We start from the raw sequence: 20,720 nt of genomic DNA, 5'->3' as shown, positions 1-20,720 counted from the left end.
TATAGCCAGCCAGTGCCCCCTAGTATATAGCCAGCCCCTGCCCCATAGGATATAGCCCACGCCTGCACCCTAGGATATAGCCAGCCCCTGCCCCATAGGATATAGCCCACGCCTGCCCCCTAGGCTATAGCCAGCGCCTCCCTCCTGCAGTGACTCCCATCTCCCCTCCTGCAGTGACAGATGACCCCCATCTCCCCCCTGCAGAGATAGGTGACCCCCATCTCCCTCCTGCAGTGATAGGTGACCCCCATTTCCCTCCTGCAGTGATAGGTGACTCCCATCTCCCTCCTGCAGTGATAGGTGACTCCCATCTCCCCTCCTGCAGTGATAGATGACCCCCATCTCCCTCCTGCAGTGATAGGTGACCCCCATTTCCCTCCTGCAGTGATAGGTGACTCCCATCTCCCTCCTGCAGTGATAGGTGACTCCCATCTCCCCTCCTGCAGTGATAGATGACCCCCATCTCCCTCCTGCAGTGATAGATGACTCCCATCTCCCTCCTGCAGTGATAGGTGACCCCCATTTCCCTCCTGCAGTGATAGGTGACTCCCATCTCCCTCCTGCAGTGATAGGTGACTCCCATCTCCCTCCTGCATCTCCAGAGCTCAGACACAGGGATCCCGGGGTCTTCTTTACCTGTCACCAAGATTCTTCTCCCATGATTGCTTAGTTTGGCTGGACGGCCAGGAAGAGGAAGAGTTGATGGCATCCCAAACTTCTTCCACGTAATGATTATGGAGGCCACTGTGCCCTTAGTATATAGCCAGCAGCCCCCTAGTATATAGCTAGTGCCAGCCCCTGTCCCCCAATATATAGCCAGCCAGTGCCCCCTAGTATATAGCCAGCCCCCTAGGATATAGCCAGCGCCTCCCTCCTGCAGTGATAGGTGACCCCCATCTCCCTCCTGCAGTGATAGGTGACCCCCATCTCCCTCCTGCAGTGATAGGTGACCCCCATCTCCCTCCTGCAGTGATAGGTGACTCCCATCTCCCTCCTGCAGTGATAGGTGACCCCCATCACCCTCCTGCAGTGATAGGTGACCCCCATCTCTCTCCTGCAGTGATAGGTGACCCCCATCTCCCTCCTGCAGTGACAGGTGACCCCGATCTCCCTCCTGCAGTGATAGGTGACCCCCATCTCCCCTCCTGCAGTGATAGGTGACCCCCATCTCCCCTCCTGCAGTGATAGGTGACCCCCATCTCCCCTCCTGCAGTGATAGGTGACCCCCATCTCCCCTCCTGCAGTGATAGGTGACCCCCATCTCCCTCCTGCAGTGATAGGTGACCCCCATCTCCCTCCTGCAGTGATAGGTGACCCCCATCTCCCTCCTGCAGTGATAGGTGACCCCCATCTCCCTCCTGCAGTGACAGGTGACCCCGATCTCCCTCCTGCAGTGATAGGTGACCCCCATCTCCCTCCTGCAGTGATAGGTGACCCCCATCACCCTCCTGCAGTGATAGGTGACCCCCATCTCCCTCCTGCAGTGATAGGTGACCCCCATCTCCCTCCTGCAGTGATAGGTGACTCCCATCTCCCTCCTGCAGTGATAGGTGACCCCCATCTCCCTCCTGCAGTGATAGGTGACTCCCATCTCCCCTCCTGCAGTGATAGGTGACTCCCATCTCCCTCCTGCAGTGATAGGTGACTCCCATCTCCCCTCCTGCAGTGATAGATGACTCCCATCTCCCTCCTGCAGTGATAGGTGACCCCCATCACCCTCCTGCAGTGATAGGTGACCCCATCTCCCCCCTGCAGTGATAGGTGACTCCCATCTCCCTCCTGCAGTGATAGGTGACTCCCATCTCCCTCCTGCAGTGATAGGTGACCCCCATCACCCTCCTGCAGTGATAGGTGACTCCCATCTCCCTCCTGCAGTGATAGGTGACCCCCATCTCCCTCCTGCAGTGATAGGTGACTCCCATCTCCCTCCTGCAGTGATAGGTGACCCCCATCTCCCTCCTGCAGTGATAGGTGACCCCCATCTCCCTCCTGCAGTGATAGGTGACCCCCATCCTCCTCCTGCAGTGATAGGTGACCCCCATCTCCCCTCCTGCAGTGATAGGTGACCCCCATCCCCCTCCTCCTGCAGTGATAGGTGACTCCCATCTCCCTCCTGCAGTGATAGGTGACCCCCATCACCCTCCTGCAGTGATAGGTGACTCCCATCTCCCTCCTGCAGTGATAGGTGACCCCCATCACCCTCCTGCAGTGATAGGTGACCCCCATCTCCCTCCTGCAGTGATAGGTGACCCCCATCTCCCTCCTGCAGTGATAGGTGACCCCCATCTCCCTCCTGCAGTGACAGGTGACCCCGATCTCCCTCCTGCAGTGATAGGTGACCCCCATCTCCCTCCTGCAGTGACAGGTGACCCCCATCTCCCTCCTGCAGTGATAGATGACCCCCATCTCCCTCCTGCAGTGACAGGTGACCCCCATCTCCCTCCTGCAGTGATAGGTGACTCCCATCTCCCTCCTGCAGTGATAGGTGACCCCCATCTCCCTCCTGCAGTGATAGGTGACCCCCATCTCCCTCCTGCAGTGATAGGTGACTCCCATCTCCCTCCTGCAGTGATAGGTGACCCCCATCACCCTCCTGCAGTGATAGGTGACTCCCATCTCCCTCCTGCAGTGATAGGTGACTCCCATCTCCCTCCTGCAGTGATAGGTGACCCCCATCACCCTCCTGCAGTGATAGGTGACCCCCATCTCCCTCCTGCAGTGATAGGTGACCCCCATCTCCCTCCTGCAGTGATAGGTGACCCCCATCTCCCTCCTGCAGTGACAGGTGACCCCGATCTCCCTCCTGCAGTGATAGGTGACCCCCATCTCCCTCCTGCAGTGACAGGTGACCCCCATCTCCCTCCTGCAGTGATAGGTCACTCCCATCTCCCTCCTGCAGTGATAGATGACCCCCATCTCCCTCCTGCAGTGATAGGTGACCCCCATCTCCCTCCTGCAGTGATAGGTGACTCCCATCTCCCTCCTGCAGTGATAGGTGACTCCCATCTCCCCTCCTGCAGTGATAGGTGACCCCCATCTCCCTCCTGCAGTGATAGGTGACCCCCATCTCCCTCCTGCAGTGATAGGTGACTCCCATCTCCCCTCCTGCAGTGATAGGTGACCCCCATCTCCCCTCCTGCAGTGATAGGTGACCCCCATCTCCCCTCCTGCAGTGATAGGTGACCCCCATCTCCCCTCCTGCAGTGATAGGTGACCCCCATCTCCCTCCTGCAGTGATAGGTGACTCCCATCTCCCTCCTGCAGTGATAGGTGACCCCCATCTCCCCTCCTGCAGTGATAGGTGACCCCCATCTCCCTCCTGCAGTGATAGGTGACCCCCATCTCCCCTCCTGCAGTGATAGGTGACCCCCATCTCCCCTCCTGCAGTGATAGGTGACCCCCATCTCCCTCCTGCAGTGATAGGTGACTCCCATCTCCCCTCCTGCAGTGATAGGTGACCCCCATCTCCCCTCCTGCAGTGATAGGTGACCCCCATCTCCCCTCCTGCAGTGATAGGTGACCCCCATCTCCCCTCCTGCAGTGATAGGTGACCCCCATCTCCCTCCTGCAGTGATAGGTGACCCCCATCTCCCCTCCTGCAGTGATAGGTGACCCCCATCTCCCTCCTGCAGTGATAGGTGACTCCCATCTCCCTCCTGCAGTTATAGGTGACTCTCATCTCCCTCCTGCAGTGATAGGTGACTCTCATCTCCCTCCTGCAGTTATAGGTGAACCCCATCTCTCTCCTGCAGTGATAGGTGAACCCCATCTCTCTCCTGCAGTGATAGGTGACCCCCATCTCCCTCCTGCAGTGATAGATGAACCCCATCTCTCTCCTGCAGTGATAGGTGACCCCCATCTCCCTCCTGTAGTGATAGGTAACCCCCATCTCCCTCCTGCAGTGATAGGTGACTCCCATCTCCCTCCTGCATCTCCAGAGCTCAGACACAGGGATCCCGGGGTCTTCTTTACCTGTTACCAAGATTCTTCTCCCATGATTGCTTAGTTTTGCAGGACGGCCAGGAAGAGGAAGAGTTGATGGCATCCCAAACTTCTTCCACGTAATGATTATGGAGGCCACTGTGCTCTTAGGAACCTTGGGAGCTGCAGAAATTCTTTTGTGACCTTGGCCAGATCTGTGCCTTGCCACAATTCTGTCTCTGAGCTCCTTGGGCAGTTCCTTAGACCTCATGATCCTCATGTGCTGTGACCTGCACTGCGAGCTCTTATATAGACAGGTGTGGCCCTTCCTAATCAAGTCCAATCAGTTTAATTACACACAACTGGACTCCAATGAAGGAGTAGAACGATCTCAAGGAGGATCAGAAGAAAATGGACAGAATGTAAGTTACATATGAGAGTCACAGCAAAGGGGCCGAATACTTATCACCAGAATTGAGCTTTTTTCGCTTAATAAATTAGCAGAAAAATCTACATTTCTGTTTTTTTTCAGTGAGGATGAGGGCAGAGGGCACATTACAGGGGAGAAGACAGAACATTAGTGGGGGGCAGCATGGGCCCCTCACACTGTATATATATATAACCCCCCCTCACACTGTATATATATATATATATATATATATATATATATATAACCCCCCCCTCACACTGTGTATATATAACCCCCCCTAACACTGTATATAACCCCCACTCACACTATATATATATATATATATATATATAACCCCCCCTCACACTGTATACACTCAGCGGCCACTTTATTAGGTACACCATGCTAGTAATGGGTTGGACCCCCTTTTGCCTCCAGAACTGCCTCCATTCTTCGTGGCATAGATACAACAAGGTGCTGGAAGCTCCTCAAAGATGTTCTATTGGATTGGGATCTGGTGACTGTGGAGGCCATTTGTGTCCAGTGACCTCATTGTCATGTTCAAGAAACCAGTCTGAGATGCTTCCAGCTTTATGACATGGCGCATTATCCTGCTGAAAGTAGCCATCAGATGTTACAGGGTACATTGTGCTCATAAAGGGATGGACATGGGCAGCAACAATACTCAGGTAGGCTGTGGCGTTGGTACCAAGGGGCCCAAAGACACCATGACACCAGCACCACCAGCCTGACCCGCTGATACAAGGCAGGATGGATCCATGACACCACCACCACCAGCCTGACCCGCTGATACAAGGCAGGATGGATCCATGACACCACCACCACCAGCCTGACCCGCTGATACAAGGCAGGATGGATCCATGACACCACCACCACCAGCCTGACCCGCTGATACAAGGCAGGATGGATCCATGACACCACCACCAGCCTGAGCCGCTGATACAAGGCAGGATGGATCCATGACACCAGCACCACCAGCCTGACCCGCTGATACAAGGCAGGATGGATCCATGACACCACCACCACCAGCCTGACCCGCTGATACAAGGCAGGATGGATCCATGACACCAGCACCACCAGCCTGACCCGCTGATACAAGGCAGGATGGATCCATGACACCAGCACCACCAGCCTGACCCGCTGATACAAGGCAGGATGGATCCATGACACCACCAGCACCAGCCTGACCCGCTGATACAAGGCAGGATGGATCCATGACACCACCACCACCAGCCTGACCCGCTGATACAAGGCAGGATGGATCCGTGCTTTCATGTTGTTGATGCCAAATTCTGACCCTACCATCCGAATGTCGCAGCAGAAATCGAGACTCATCAGACCATGCAACGTTTTTCCAATCTTCTACTGTCCAATTTCGATGAGCTTGTGCAAATTGTAGCCTCAGTTTCCTGTTCTTAGCTGAAAGGAGTGGCACCCGGTGTGGTCTTCTGCTGCTGTAGCCCATCTGCCTCAGAGTTGGACGTACTGTGCGTTCAGAGATGCTCTTCTGCCTACCTTGGTTGTAACGGGTGGCGATTTGAGTCACTGTTGCCTTTCTATCAGCTCGAACCAGTCTGCCCATTCTCCTCTGACCTCTGGCATCAACAAGGCATTTCCGCCCACAGAACTGCCGCTCACTGGATGTTTTTTCTTTTTCGGACCATTCTCTGTAAACCCTAGAGATGGTTGTGCGTGAAAATCCCAGTAGATCAGCAGTTTCTGAAATACTCAGACCAGCCCTTCTGGCACCAACAACCATGCCACGTTCAAAGGCCACAAATCACCTTTCTTCCCCATACTGATGCTCGGTGTGAACTGCAGGAGATTGTCTTGACCATGTCTACATGCCTAAATGCACTGAGTTGCCGCCATGTGATTGGCTGATTAGAAATTAAGTGTTACTGAGCAGTTGGACAGGTGGACCTAATAAAGTGGCCGCTGAGTGTATATATATATATATATAACCCGCCCCCACACTGTATATATATATACATACCCCCCCTCACACTGTATATATATAATCCCCCCCTCACACTGTGTATATATAACCCTCCCTCACACTGTGTATATATATAATCTCCCCTCACACTGTGTATATATATAACCCCCCCTCACACTGTTTATATATAATCCCCCCCTCACACTGTGTATATATAACCCTCCCTCACACTGTGTATATATATAATCTCCCCTCACACTGTGTATATATATAACCCCCCCTCACACTGTGTATATATATAACCGCCCTGTGTCACCAGATACATTATTGTCACCCGGCGTCTGAGCTGTGATCCGTGAGTCACATTCCCAGCTGTCGTCTCCCGTTTCCTGCACATTGTGTCGTGTTCCCGAGGGGCCGCTCAATCTAATTAAATACAACCCTTACATTCCCAGCCCCCGGAGGGACGTTACATTCCTCGCACCCCGGGGGGACATTACATTCCCAGCCCCCGGAGGGACGTTACATTCCCCGCACCATGGGGGGACATTACATTCCCCAGCCCCCAGGGGGACGTTACATTCCCCGCACCCCGGGGGGACATTACATTCCCCAGCCCCCAGGGGGACGTTACATTCCCCGCACCCCGGGGGGACATTACATTCCCCACTCTCCAGGGGGACATTACATTTCCCAGCCCCCAGGGGGACGTTACATTCCCCGCACCCCGGGGGGACATTACATTCCCCAGCCCCCAGGGGGACGTTACATTCCCCGCACCCCGGGGGGACGTTACATTCCCCGCACCTCGGGGGGACGTTACATTCCCCGCTCTACAGGGGGGCGTTACATTCCCGCACCCCGGGGGGACGTTACATTCCCCGCACCTCGGGGGGACGTTACACTCCCCGCACCCCGGGGGGGCGTTACATTCCCCGCACCCCGGGGGGACGTTACATTCCCCGCTCTACAGGGGGACGTTACACTCCCCGCACCCCGGGGGGACGTTACATTCCCCGCTCTACAGGGGGGGCGTTACATTCCCCGCTCTACAGGGGGGCGTTACATTCCCCGCTCTACAGGGGGGCGTTACATTCCCCGCTCTACGGGGGGGGCGTTACATTCCCCGCACCCCGGGGGGACGTTACATTCCCCAGCCCCCAGGGGGACGTTACATTCCCCGCACCCCGGGGGGACGTTACATTCCCCGCTCTACGGGGGGAAGTTACACTCCGGGGGACGTCGACGGTTTAACCCCGAGTGTGCTGACATCATGGAGAGATGTGGGGGATGGGGAATGACGAGGTCACATGACAATCACCTGATCTCCAGGTCCAGGGCCGCATCCCGCTCAATGCTGTAAAACAAGACAAGATGGAGGAAGGTCCAGACAGGTGAGACCCCCACCTCGCACCCCCCACCCGTCTCTCACCTCATGTCCTCTGTCCCCTCGCTGTCAGCACCTCCACCGCCACTGCAGGATAAATCACCGCTCATTAGTCGCTGTAAATGACCGCAATCAGCTGCAGAGCAAACACATCCGAGGCACGGAGCACGGGACATTAACTTTATCACCTCAGTATCTACGAGACGAGGCCGAGCCCAGCGCAGATAAGAGGACACGTGTCCATGACCGCAGAGCACCCACCTGTTCCAGCAGATGTCTCCCGAGATCCTGTGCATCTCACCCAGCGCGGCCAACAAGAGCGAGGACTTCCCGCAGCCCACCTGCCCCACGATCATGGTCAGCTGACCTGCGGAGAGAGGTCATAGGTGATGACACCAGGATAATAACATGGAGACCCCACAAAGGAGGAGCATGGATCACCTCGAGGAATACGGATGTCGATGTTTGATAGAGCTGGAGCGCCGTCCGGGGTCCATGTGAAGAACCCGCTGCTGACCTGCGGAGGAACCAGGGACTGTCTATGAGGAGACAACAAGATCAGGATACCCCCCTCCCCCGGGCTGTGGATACAGAATACCTCCCCCCTCCCCCCGCCTGTGGATACAGAATACCTTCCCCCCCTCCCCCCAGCTGTGGATACAGAATACCCCCCCCCCCCCGACTATGAATACAGAATACCCCCGCTCCCCCCAGCTGTGGATACAGAATACCTCCCCCCTCCCCCCGGCTGTGGATACAGAATACCTTCCCCCCCTCCCCCCAGCTGTGGATACAGAAAACCCCCCACCCCTCCCGACTATGAATACAGAATACCCCCGCTCCCCCCGGCTGTGGATACAGAATACCCCCCCCCCCTATTTATCTCCCACTCCCTGTTTATTTCCGGGGTCTCCACCTTTATACAGAAGGCCTCCTCTTCGGGGTTGCTCTCTGTCCGTCGTTGTGGGATGTTGAAGCTGCTCCAGTCGTCTCGGAGGGGCCGCTTCCGGTTGACCACCTTGAGGGGCTGTGGGAGGAGGCACGGTGATGTTAATGTGGTTGGTCATGTGATGGATCCACTAATGCCGGGACTCACCAGCGCCTGATACTTGTTCTGACTCCCCATCGTATGTGACAGCAGACACTTGTCCATCTCCTCCCCGATCTCCTCACTGGAGAAGAACTCGCTCAGCTTCTGGACGCTGCAGGAACATGAGAGAGAGCAGATAGACAAGGAAAGGCTGGGCCCCATAGCAGAGTCATTCACGGGCCCCCCTTCCCCCCACCTTTATGTACTTATATATATATATTAGAGCATATACACATAAGTGTCAGGCTCCAGACGTAAGCCGACACCTGGGAGCGGAGTGTAAGTGGCACCCGGTCTTCACCGGAGTCCGCCGTAAAGCGGGTTGGACTTGTTGCGGCGTGGTACCACCAGGTCGCTCCACAGGCATGACTTTGTCCACAGTGGTGGCCGAGACAAAGTACAAAGTCGGAGAGCAGAATCGAGGTCGTGGACAGGCAGGAGGTCAGGACAGGCGGCACAGGATTGGAGTCAGGAGCAAGGCAAAAGGTCAAGGCAGGCAGCAGAGGAGGGAAGTCAAGAACAGAACCGAGTCACAACAGGCAATCTCAATACAGGCAGGGAGCATACAGGGACAAGCTTTCACCAAGATATCACTGGGAAGGCGGTCAGCCAGCACCAATCTTTGGTGCGCTGGCCCTTTAAATCTTAGACGGCCGGTGCGTGCGCTTACTAGGAGACAGGAACGCGCGCGCCGAAGCGAGGAGACCGTTGCTGGAGCGTGGCGAGGTAAGTGTAGCTGCTGAGCTCAAGGGGGAACAGGGAGGCACCCTGGTGCGCCTGTAACCCCGCACGTGGGTTGCAAGGGCACCCGTGACAATAATATACACACTGGGGGAGATTTACCATCAGGCTCATTCTCCTATCTCCAGTGCAGCTAGTCCGAGCCCCCTGACACTGCGGGCCACACAGTGGCTGCTACTCCTGTTGTTACACCCCTGCTCTGATCTGTCCCCCCTCAATGGTCAGTGTTAGACCTGCCCCCATTGTTTACAAGACCCCTCCCTCTTCTATGCTCCACCCTCATTACATACCTGACCAGTGCCTTCACTGTAGAGCGCACCACGCTGGAGAGTAGAAACAGCGGCGTCACCAGAATGTGAAAGAGCGAGAGCGAAGCGAAGGCCACGGCAGGGGAGAAGTCGTCACGGCTCAAGAGATGGATGTGGACCACGAATGTCTGAAGGATGGGAGAAAGAACAGGGTCAACGAGAGAAGGGGCTGCACTGGGACGAAGACAGAATGAGGCACTTACTATCAGTACAGCAGCGATGGGGATGGCGGCATTCATAAATACTGCAACGAGAGGAAAGCAAAGGGGTCATCACATGCAACATGCGTGTCCTCCACATAGACGCGATGAGCGGAGCGGCAGCACACAGACTGTTCACACATGAAGAACGCGAGGCATTGCAGGAGTTAGGGGCAGGGTCTCCCATCTCCATCAGGACTGACAAAGCTGCAAATGGATTGGGTCAATGACTGAAGGTAAAGTCATAGAGAACATTTCTCTGCTCCGCCGTCTGGTGCAGTAAATAATTTAAGTTTCTTTGTAGCTTTGTCAGAAAGGAATTTTTATTACACATAGAAAGAAGGAAAGATTTAGACCCCCCCAACGACACCTTGAGTCCCCATATAATACATAGAAACCCCCACAACAAGGGGAGTTATAGAGACTTTCTATACGGCCCAACACAAAAGAAAAGCTAAAACAAGCAGATCCAGAGCGGGAGCGTGGAGAGGAAAGGCAGTATGGAGGGAGCTGGGAGCCGAAGGGGAACTGGGGACCGTAGCGAGACACGGGTGTACCTGCAATCCAGGATGTGGGTCGCGGGGACACCTGTAACAGAACTCACCCCCTGCAGAACCTCTGCAGAAGGCCATGGTCCAAGATACTGGGGCACATTTACTAAGGGTCCGTCGGACGCATTTTCGTCGGGTTTCCCATCAATTTCCGTTTTGCGTCGAACTGCCCCGGGATTTTGGTGCACGCAATCGGATTTTGGCTCATCAGCGCTGGCTTGCACAAGACAGAAATTGGGGGGCGGGCCATCAGACAACCCGACGGATTCCAGCGACGCGCTGGATTCAACAATTCGAATTTTGTCACAAGACACGCACTTACAAGCACCGGGAAGAAGCAGGTGAACTCCGGCGGACCTCGGCGCGGAAACGACGGATGCAGGAACTCGGACACACGATCTTAGTGAATCGCGGCTGACCCGAATCCTCGTCAGACAATGCACCGCGGGATCGCGACAGGACCGGGTAAGTAAATCTGCCCCACTGTCTTCATGTCCAGAACCTCCTTTATCACAAAGACATCAGTGGAGTCAGCCTCAGGAGCCGGAGGAGGAGATTGCCGAGAGAAGAGGTTCAAGAGGACAGGCTTTATGAGAGAGACGTGGAAGGAGTTTGGGATTCCCATAGTGGGAGGAAAGCTGAGTTTTTAAGCCACAGGATTTATGCGCTTTATCACCTTGAATGGCCCTAGAAAACGTGGACCAAGCTTGTAGCTGGGAATCTTCGGACGGACATATCTGGATAATAGCCACACCTTCTCACCTGGAGAGAAAACTGGAGGAGACCCACGCTTCTTATCAGCTTGGGTCTTGGTGTGGAACAACGCCTGAAGCAGAGACTGATGTGTCTTCCCAAATCGATTTGAGGTCCTGCACAAATTCTTCCACCGCTGGGACATCCGAGGGCAACGACAGAGGAAGAGGCGGGCGTGGAATTCGCCCAAAGACAATAAAGAAAGGGGCAGCCCAGAGTTTGGTTGACTCTCTCAACTTGCCCGTTAGTCTGAGGATCGTATGCGGAGGAGAAGTCCAGCTTGACCTGCAGTTGATAGCAGAGGGAATGCCAGAATCTGGAAATCTGGAAACTGTGCAGAGGGAGTCCATGTAGCCAGAAGACATGGAGGAAGAACAGACTGGCCAGGCGAGGAGCTGACGGCAGACCTGGCAGCGAAACAAAATCTTGGAGAACCGGTCAATTATAACCCAGATGACGGAATTTCCAGAGGTAGATCCGTAATAAAGTCCATGGCCACGTGCAGCAGGGTAACGGCAACAGGAGACCAGCAGGTTTTAGGAAAGATGGCCTGTCACGAGCACAGGAGGTGCAGGAACCCACAAACTCTTGAACATCTTTGACCAGGTCTGGCCACCAAGAGTAACGAGAAATGAGGGCTGAGCGCTGCACCCCAGAATGCCCAGCCACTCGAGAGCAATGACCCCAAGTCAATATCTTTTCCCGTAAAGCAGGTCGGACGTAGGTCTTGCCAGGAGGGAGCTGCCGCAGATCCACTGGAGCAGCAAGAATCAGTCTTTAAGGAGGGATAACATACCGAGGAGCCAGATCTTCCCCGACAACATTGGAGGCACGAGGCAGGGCAGAAGTGGATCTGGAAAACTGAAGCAAGAAAAGAAAATGGACCAGTGAGCTTGTAGTGGGTTGTGGCGCTGAGAAGTTTGGAGGTACAGGAGATTCTTGTGGTCCGTATATATACAGACCGGAGGACGACCCCCCTCCAAAAGATAGCGCCACTCTTCCAAGGCAAGTTTAATAGCCAAAAGTTCACGATCTCTAATGGAGTAATTCCTCTCGGCAGCAGAGAAGGATTTAGAGAAAAATCCACAATTGAGTGTTCTGCCTTTGGGCCCTTTCTGGGTGAGAACAGCTCCAGCACCTACAGAGGAAGCATCCACCTCAAGTTGGAATGGTTTCTCAGAGTCCGGCCATGTAAGCACAGGAGCAGAAGCAAAGGCAGATTTAAGTTTGGAAAATGCTTCTTCGGCCACCCGCCGCAAAGTGGAATGGACATCTGGGGCAGGGTACCACCAGGTTGCTCCAAAGGTGCGACTTTGCCCTGTGGAGGGCAAGGCGAGGTAAAAAGTCGTGAGGCAGAATTGTGGTCGTGGACAGGCAAGAGGTCGAGACAGGCAGCATGGGATCAATGTCAGGAACAAAGCACGGAGTCAAAGTCAGGAATGGAACCGGGGTCACGGGAAATCAGCAGACAGGCACTAGGCAACGAAAGAAGCTTTCTCTGAGGCATGTAGTACAAAGATCCGGCGGAAAATGCAGGAAGTGGCTTTTATAGAATTCCTGAAATGGCCAGCACCAATTAGAGGTGTGCTGGCCCTTTAAATCTTTGAGCACCGGCGCAAGCGCCCTAGGATGTTAGGGAACGTGCACTGGGCTGCTGGATCAGGAGCGGAAGCGTGGAGAGGTAGTGCAGTACAGAGGGGAGCTGCAGGGAAGCTGGGGACTGGAGTGCCTGGGATGTGGGGACACCCGTGACAACTATGTAGCCTTGAGGCTTTTATCACATACACCAAGGAATAATTTGTAGGACCAACTACATGAAGTGTAGTGTGTATGAGAACGTAGGGCTAGCAGCTTCCCTGCTGTGTAGAAGGTGTCAGGAGCTGGGGGAAGAGTCAGCAGAGGAGTGAAGTATTTATGACGCAGCATGAGGTTCAGAAAAAGATATGTAAAAGCACAGACTTGAAGTTCTGGTGTTATGCAGAGATAGGAAACAGCCTGGATAGACTGGAAGGACAGGCAATGACAGAAGGCCAGAGGAATAAAACCCTTTAACAGCCTATCCGAAGTGGCAGGTGCTAACTAGTCAACATGACAACAACAAGTGGAACAGAACAAAGACGATAAATGCAATACAAAAATTGAAAGGAAAACAGGCAAAGGATAAAACAATCCCAAATACAGAGGTCAAAAAGAACACCAGCTTGTAAGACTATAGCAAGCAAAGAGAAATTAGTCAGCAATCTTTTCATAGGATGTCAGAATCCTGGTCTAGAAAATGATTGGATGAGCTCTCTTCAAGAGACGCAGAGAGAATAGGACCCAGTCTGCTCCTAAGGACTATAGCCCTTCCAATAATCCAGATACTGCACCAAGGACTCTGTACATATAGATGGCGGCTGGTGATGGATCATGTACCATGGACTCTGTATATATATAGATGTCGGCTGGTAATAAATCATGTACCATGGACTCTGTACATATAGATGGCGGCTGCTGATGGATCATGTACCATGGACTCTGTACATATATATGGCGGCTGCTGATGCATCATGCTCCATGGACTCTGTACATATAGATGGCGGCCGGTGATGGATCATGTACCATGGACTCTGTACATATAGATGGCGGCTGGTGATGGATCATGTACTATGGACTCTGTACATATAGATGGCGGCTGGTGATGGATCATGTACCATGGACTCGGTACATATAGATGGTGGCCGGTGATGTATCATGTACCATGGACTCTGTACATATAGATGGTGGCTGGTGATGTATCATGTACTATGGACTCTGTACATATAGATGGTGGCCGGTGATGTATCATGTACCATGGACTCTGTACATATAGATGGTGGCCGGTGATGGATCATGTACCATGGACTCTGTACATATAGATGGCGGCCGGTGATGGATCATGTACCATGGACTCTGTACATATAGATGGCGGCCGGTGATGGATCATGTACCATGGACTCTGTACATATAGATGGCGGCCGGTGATGGATCATGCTCCATGGACTCTGTACATATAGATGGCGGCCGGTGATGGATCATGTACCATGGACTCTGTACTTATAGATGGCGGCCGGTGATGGATCATGTACCATGGACTCTGTACATATAGATGACGGGTGGAGATGGATCATGTACCATGGACTCTGTACATATAGATGGCGGCTGGTAATAGATCATGTACCAAGGACTCTGTACATATAGATGGTGGCTGGTGATAGATCATGTACCATGGACTCTGTACATATAGATGGCGGCTGGTGATGGATCATGTACCATGGACTCTGTACATATAGATGGCGGCTGGTGATGGATCATGTACCATGGACTCTGTACATATAGATGGTGGCCGGTGATGGATCATGTACCATGGACTCTGTACATATAGATGGCGGCTGGTGATGGATCATGTACCATGGACTCTGTACATATAGATGGTGGCTGGTGATGTATCATGTACTATGGACTCTGTACATATAGATGGTAGCTGGTGATGGATCATGTACCATGAACTCTGTACATATAGATGGTGGCTGGTGATGTATCATGTACCATGGACTCGGTACATATAGATGGTGGCTGGTGATGGATCATGTACCATGGACTATGTACATATAGATGGCGGCTGGTGATGGATCATGTACCATGGACTCTGTACATATAGATGGCGGCTGGTGATGGATCATGTACCATGGACTCTGTACATATAGATGGCGGCTGGTAATAGATCATGTACCATGGACTCTGTACATATAGATGGTGGCTGGTGATGTATCATGTACTATGGACTCTGTACATATAGATGGTAGCTGGTGATGGATCATGTACCATGAACTCTGTACATATAGATGGTGGCTGGTGATGTATCATGTACCATGGACTCGGTACATATAGATGGTGGCTGGTGATGGATCATGTACCATGGACTATGTACATATAGATGGCGGCTGGTGATGGATCATGTACCATGGACTCTGTACATATAGATGGCGGCTGGTGATGGATCATGTACCATGGACTCTGTACATATAGATGGTGGCTGGTAATAGATCATGTACCATGGACTCTGTACATATAGATGGCGGCTGGTAATAGATCATGTACCATGGACTCTGTACATATAGATGTTGGCTGGTGATGTATCATATACTATGGACTCTGTACATATAGATGGTGGCTGGTGATGGATCATGTACCATGGACTCTGTACATATAGTTGGTGGCTGCTGATGTATCATGTACCATGGACTCTGTACATATAGATGGCGGCTGGTGATGGATCATGTACCATGGACTCTGTACATATAGATGGCGGCTGGTAATAGATCATGTACCATGGACTCTGTACATAGAGATGGCGGCTGGTGATGGATCATGTACCATGGACTCTGTACATATAGTTGGTGGCTGGTGATGGATCATGTACCATGGACTCTGTACATATAGTTGGTGGCTGGTGATGGATCATGTACCATGGACTCTGTACATATAGATGGCGGCTGGTGATGGATCATGTACCATGGACTCTGTACATATAGTTGGTGGCTGGTGATGTATCATGTATCATGGGCTCTGTACATATAGATGGCGGCTGGTGATGGATCATGTACCATGGACTCTGTACATATAGATGGCGGCTGGTAATAGATCATGTACCATGGACTCTGTACATATAGATGGCGGCTGGTGATGGATCATGTACCATGGACTCTATACATATAGATGGTGGCTGGTGATGGATCATGTACCATGGACTCTGTATCTATAGATGGCGGCTGATAATGGATCATGTACCATGGACTCTGTACATATAAATGGCAGCTGGTGATGGATCATGTACCATGGGCTCTGTATCTATAGATGGCGGCTGGTAATGGATCATGTACCATGGACTCTGTACATATAAATGGCAGCTGGTGATGGATCATGTACCATGGGCTCTGTACATAGAGATGGCGGCTGGTGATGGATCATGTACCATGGACACTGTACATATAGACGGCGGCTGGTGATGGATAATGTACCATGGGCTCTGTACATATAGATGGCGGCTGGTAATAGATCATGTACCATGGACTCTGTACATATAGATGGTGGCTGGTGATGTATCATGTACTATGGACTCTGTACATATAGATGGTAGCTGGTGATGGATCATGTACCATGAACTCTGTACATATAGATGGCGGCCGGTGATGGATCATGTACCATGGACTCTGTACATATAGATGGCGGCTGGTGATGGATCATGCACCATGGGCTCTGTACATAGAGATGGCGGCTGGTGATGGATCATGTACTATGGACTCTGTACATATAGATGGCGGCTGGTGATGGATCATGTACCATGGACACTGTACATATAGATGGCGGCTGGTGCTGGATAATGTACCATGGACACTGTACATATAGATGGTGGCCGGTGATGGATCATGTACCATGGACTCTGTACATATAGATGGTGGCCGGTGATGGATCATGTACCATGGACTCTGTACATGTAGATGGCGGCTGGTAATAGATCATGTACCATGGACTCTGTACATATAGATGGCGGCTGGTGATGGATCATGTACCATGGACTCTGTACATATAGATGGTGGCCGGTGATGGATCATGTACCATGGACTCTGTACATGTAGATGGCGGCTGGTAATAGATCATGTACCATGGACTCTGTACATATAGATGGCGGCTGGTGATGGATCATGTACCATGGACTCTGTACATAGAGATGGCGGCCGGTGATGGGTCATGTACCATGGACTCTGTACATATAGATGGCGGCCGGTGATGGGTCATGTACCATGGACACTGTACATATAGATGGCGGCTGGTGCTGGATAATGTACCATGGATTCGGTACATATAGATGGTGGCCGGTGATGGATCATGTACCATGGACTCTGTACATATAGATGGTGGCCGGTGATGGATCATGTACCATGGACTCTGTACATATAGATGGTGGCCGGTGATGGATCATGTACCATGGACTCTGTACATGTAGATGGCGGCTGGTAATAGATCATGTACCATGGACTCTGTACATATAGATGGCGGCTGGTGATGGATCATGTACCATGGACTCTGTACATATAGATGGCGGCTGGTGATGGATCATGTACCATGGCCTCTCTACATTTAGATGGCGGCTGGTGATGTATCATGTACTATGGACTCTGTACATATAGATGGCGGCTGGTGATGGATCATGTACCATGGACTCTGTACATATAGATGGCGGCTGGTAATAGATCATGTACCATGGACTCTGTACATAGAGATGGCGGCTGGTGATGGGTCATGTACCATGGACTCTGTACATAGAGATGGCGGCTGGTGATGGATCATGTACCATGGACTCTGTACATATAGATGGAGGCCGGTGATGGATCATGTACCATGGGCTCTGTATATATATAGATGGCGGCTGGTGATAGATCATGTACCATGGACTCTGTACATAGAGATGGCGGCTGGTGATGGGTCATGTACCATGGACTCTGTACATATAGATGGCGGCCGGTGATGGGTCATGTACCATGGACACTGTACATATAGATGGCGGCTGGTGCTGGATAATGTACCATGGACTCTGTACATATAGATGGAGGCTGGTGATAGATCATGTACCATGGACTCTGTACATATAGATGGTGGCTGGTGATAGATCATGTACCATGGACTCTGTCCATATAGATGGCGGCTGGTGATGGATCATGTACCATGGACTCTGTACATGTAGATGGCGGCTGGTAATAGATCATGTACCATGGACTCTGTACATATAGATGGCGGCTGGTGATGGATCATGTACCATGGACTCTGTACATAGAGATGGCGGCCGGTGATGGGTCATGTACCATGGACTCTGTACATATAGATGGCGGCCGGTGATGGGTCATGTACCATGGACACTGTACATATAGATGGCGGCTGGTGCTGGATAATGTACCATGGACTCGGTACATATAGATGGTGGCCGGTGATGGATCATGTACCATGGACTCTGTACATATAGATGGTGGCCGGTGATGGATCATGTACCATGGACTCTGTACATATAGATGGTGGCCGGTGATGGATCATGTACCATGGACTCTGTACATGTAGATGGCGGCTGGTAATAGATCATGTACCATGGACTCTGTACATATAGATGGCGGCTGGTGATGGATCATGTACCATGGACTCTGTACATATAGATGGCGGCTGGTGATGGATCATGTACCATGGCCTCTCTACATTTAGATGGCGGCTGGTGATGTATCATGTACTATGGACTCTGTACATATAGATGGCGGCTGGTGATGGATCATGTACCATGGACTCTGTACATATAGATGGCGGCTGGTAATAGATCATGTACCATGGACTCTGTACATAGAGATGGCGGCTGGTGATGGGTCATGTACCATGGACTCTGTACATAGAGATGGCGGCTGGTGATGGATCATGTACCATGGACTCTGTACATATAGATGGAGGCCGGTGATGGATCATGTACCATGGGCTCTGTATATATATAGATGGCGGCTGGTGATAGATCATGTACCATGGACTCTGTACATAGAGATGGCGGCTGGTGATGGGTCATGTACCATGGACTCTGTACATATAGATGGCGGCCGGTGATGGGTCATGTACCATGGACACTGTACATATAGATGGCGGCTGGTGCTGGATAATGTACCATGGACTCTGTACATATAGATGGCGGCTGCTGATGGATCATGTACCGTGGACTCTGTATATATATAGATGGCGGCTGGTGATGGATCATGTACCATGGACTCTGTACATATAGATGGAGGCTGGTGATGGATCATGTACCATGGACTCTGTACATATAGATGGAGGCTGGTGATGGATCATGTACCATGGACTCTGTACATATAGATGGAGGCTGGTGATAGATCATGTACCATGGACTCTGTACATATAGATGGTGGCTGGTGATAGATCATGTACCATGGACTCTGTACATATAGATGGAGGCTGGTGATGGATCATGTACCATGGACTCTGTACATATAGATGGAGGCTGGTGATAGATCATGTACCATGGACTCTGTACATATAGATGGCGGCTGCTGATGGATCATGTACCGTGGACGCTGTATATATATAGATGGCGGCTGGTGATGGATCATGTACCATGGACTCTGTACATATAGATGGAGGCTGGTGATGGATCATGTACTATGGACTCTGTACATATAGATGGAGGCTGGTGATAGATCATGTACCATGGACTCTGTACATATAGATGGCGGCCGGTGATGGATTATGTACCATGGGCTCTGTACATAGAGATGGCGGCTGGTGATGGGTCATGTACCAAGGATTCTGCCTCCCCCACATATGTTATCCCTGTGTCCCATTCCTCCGTACATAAAACCTGTTATCCCCCTCCTCCCCCTTTTTTGTTGGGTCAGAGTTTCCTCCAGATGCTTCTTTGTGGATCATTAGGACTTTAGGAGAACAAAAACAAGAGAAAAGGGACAGGAGGCAGAGAGAACTTCATGCCTCATTACCCGGCAGTAGGTCATTACAAAGATAGAGCGGAGGGACATATGACCCCCCCACACACCTGTCCCACATGGAAAGGAGCAGCAGCTAGATGGCACCATTAACACCAATACATTAAGATCATGGTGGGGGGGGGGGTAAGCGGCCTCTCGAGAAGAGTATAGGGGTGAGGGTCCTCTGAGGTGGGTGGAGGGGTAAGGGTCCTCTGTGTGGGAGGATGGGTAAGGGTCCTCTGAGGTGAGTGGAGGGGTAAGGGTCCTCTGTGTGGGAGGATGGGTAAGGGTCCTCTGAGGTGAGTGGAGGGGTAAGGGTCCTCTGAGGTGAGTGGAGGGGTAAGGGTCCTCTGAGGTGAGTGGTGGGGTAAGGGTCCTCTGAGGTGAGTGGATGGGTGAGGGTCCTCTGAGGTGAGTGGATGGGTAAGGGTCCTCTGAGGTGAGTGGAGGGGTAAGGGTCCTCTGAGGTGAGTGGATGGGTAAGGGTCCTCTGAGGTGAGTGGAGGGGTAAGGGTCCTCTGTGTGGGAGGATGGGTAAGGGTGCTCTGAGGTGAGTGGAGGGGTAAGGGTCCTCTGAGGTGAGTGGAGGGGTAAGGGTCCTCTGAGGTGAGTGGAGGGGTAAGGGTCCATTGAGGTGAGTGGATGGGTAAGGGTCCTCTGAGGTGAGTGGAGGGGTAAGGGTCCTCTGAGGTAAGTGGAGGGGTAAGGGTCCTCTGAGGTGAGTGGAGGGGTAAGGGTCCTCTGAGGTGAGTGGAGGGGTAAGGGTCCTCTGAGGTAAGTGGAGGGGTAAGAGTCCTCTGAGGTGAGTGGAGGGGTAAGGGTCCTCTGAGGTGAGTGGATGGGTAAGGGTCCTCTGA

At 52.3% G+C, this 20,720-nt stretch overlaps 1 protein-coding gene across 1 annotated transcript in view; it reads right to left on the bottom strand.

The window, feature by feature from the left end:
- Window positions 1–20,720, bottom strand: part of LOC140108608 (ATP-binding cassette sub-family C member 8-like) — a 112,974-nt gene that overhangs the window by 37,300 nt on the left and 54,954 nt on the right. Inside the window, 8 exon segments of the mRNA XM_072131860.1 lie at window positions 7,612–7,647; window positions 7,723–7,764; window positions 7,939–8,044; window positions 8,119–8,194; window positions 8,594–8,704; window positions 8,774–8,879; window positions 9,799–9,944; window positions 10,020–10,060. Of these exon segments, the coding sequence (XP_071987961.1) occupies window positions 7,612–7,647; window positions 7,723–7,764; window positions 7,939–8,044; window positions 8,119–8,194; window positions 8,594–8,704; window positions 8,774–8,879; window positions 9,799–9,944; window positions 10,020–10,060 (664 nt within the window).

Source organism: Engystomops pustulosus, unplaced genomic scaffold, assembly GCF_040894005.1.
Source record: "Engystomops pustulosus unplaced genomic scaffold, aEngPut4.maternal MAT_SCAFFOLD_156, whole genome shotgun sequence".
Taxonomy (NCBI): domain Eukaryota; kingdom Metazoa; phylum Chordata; class Amphibia; order Anura; family Leptodactylidae; genus Engystomops; species Engystomops pustulosus.
Note: the sequence above shows the minus strand (reverse complement) of the source record. Positions and strands in the feature narration are given on the sequence as shown.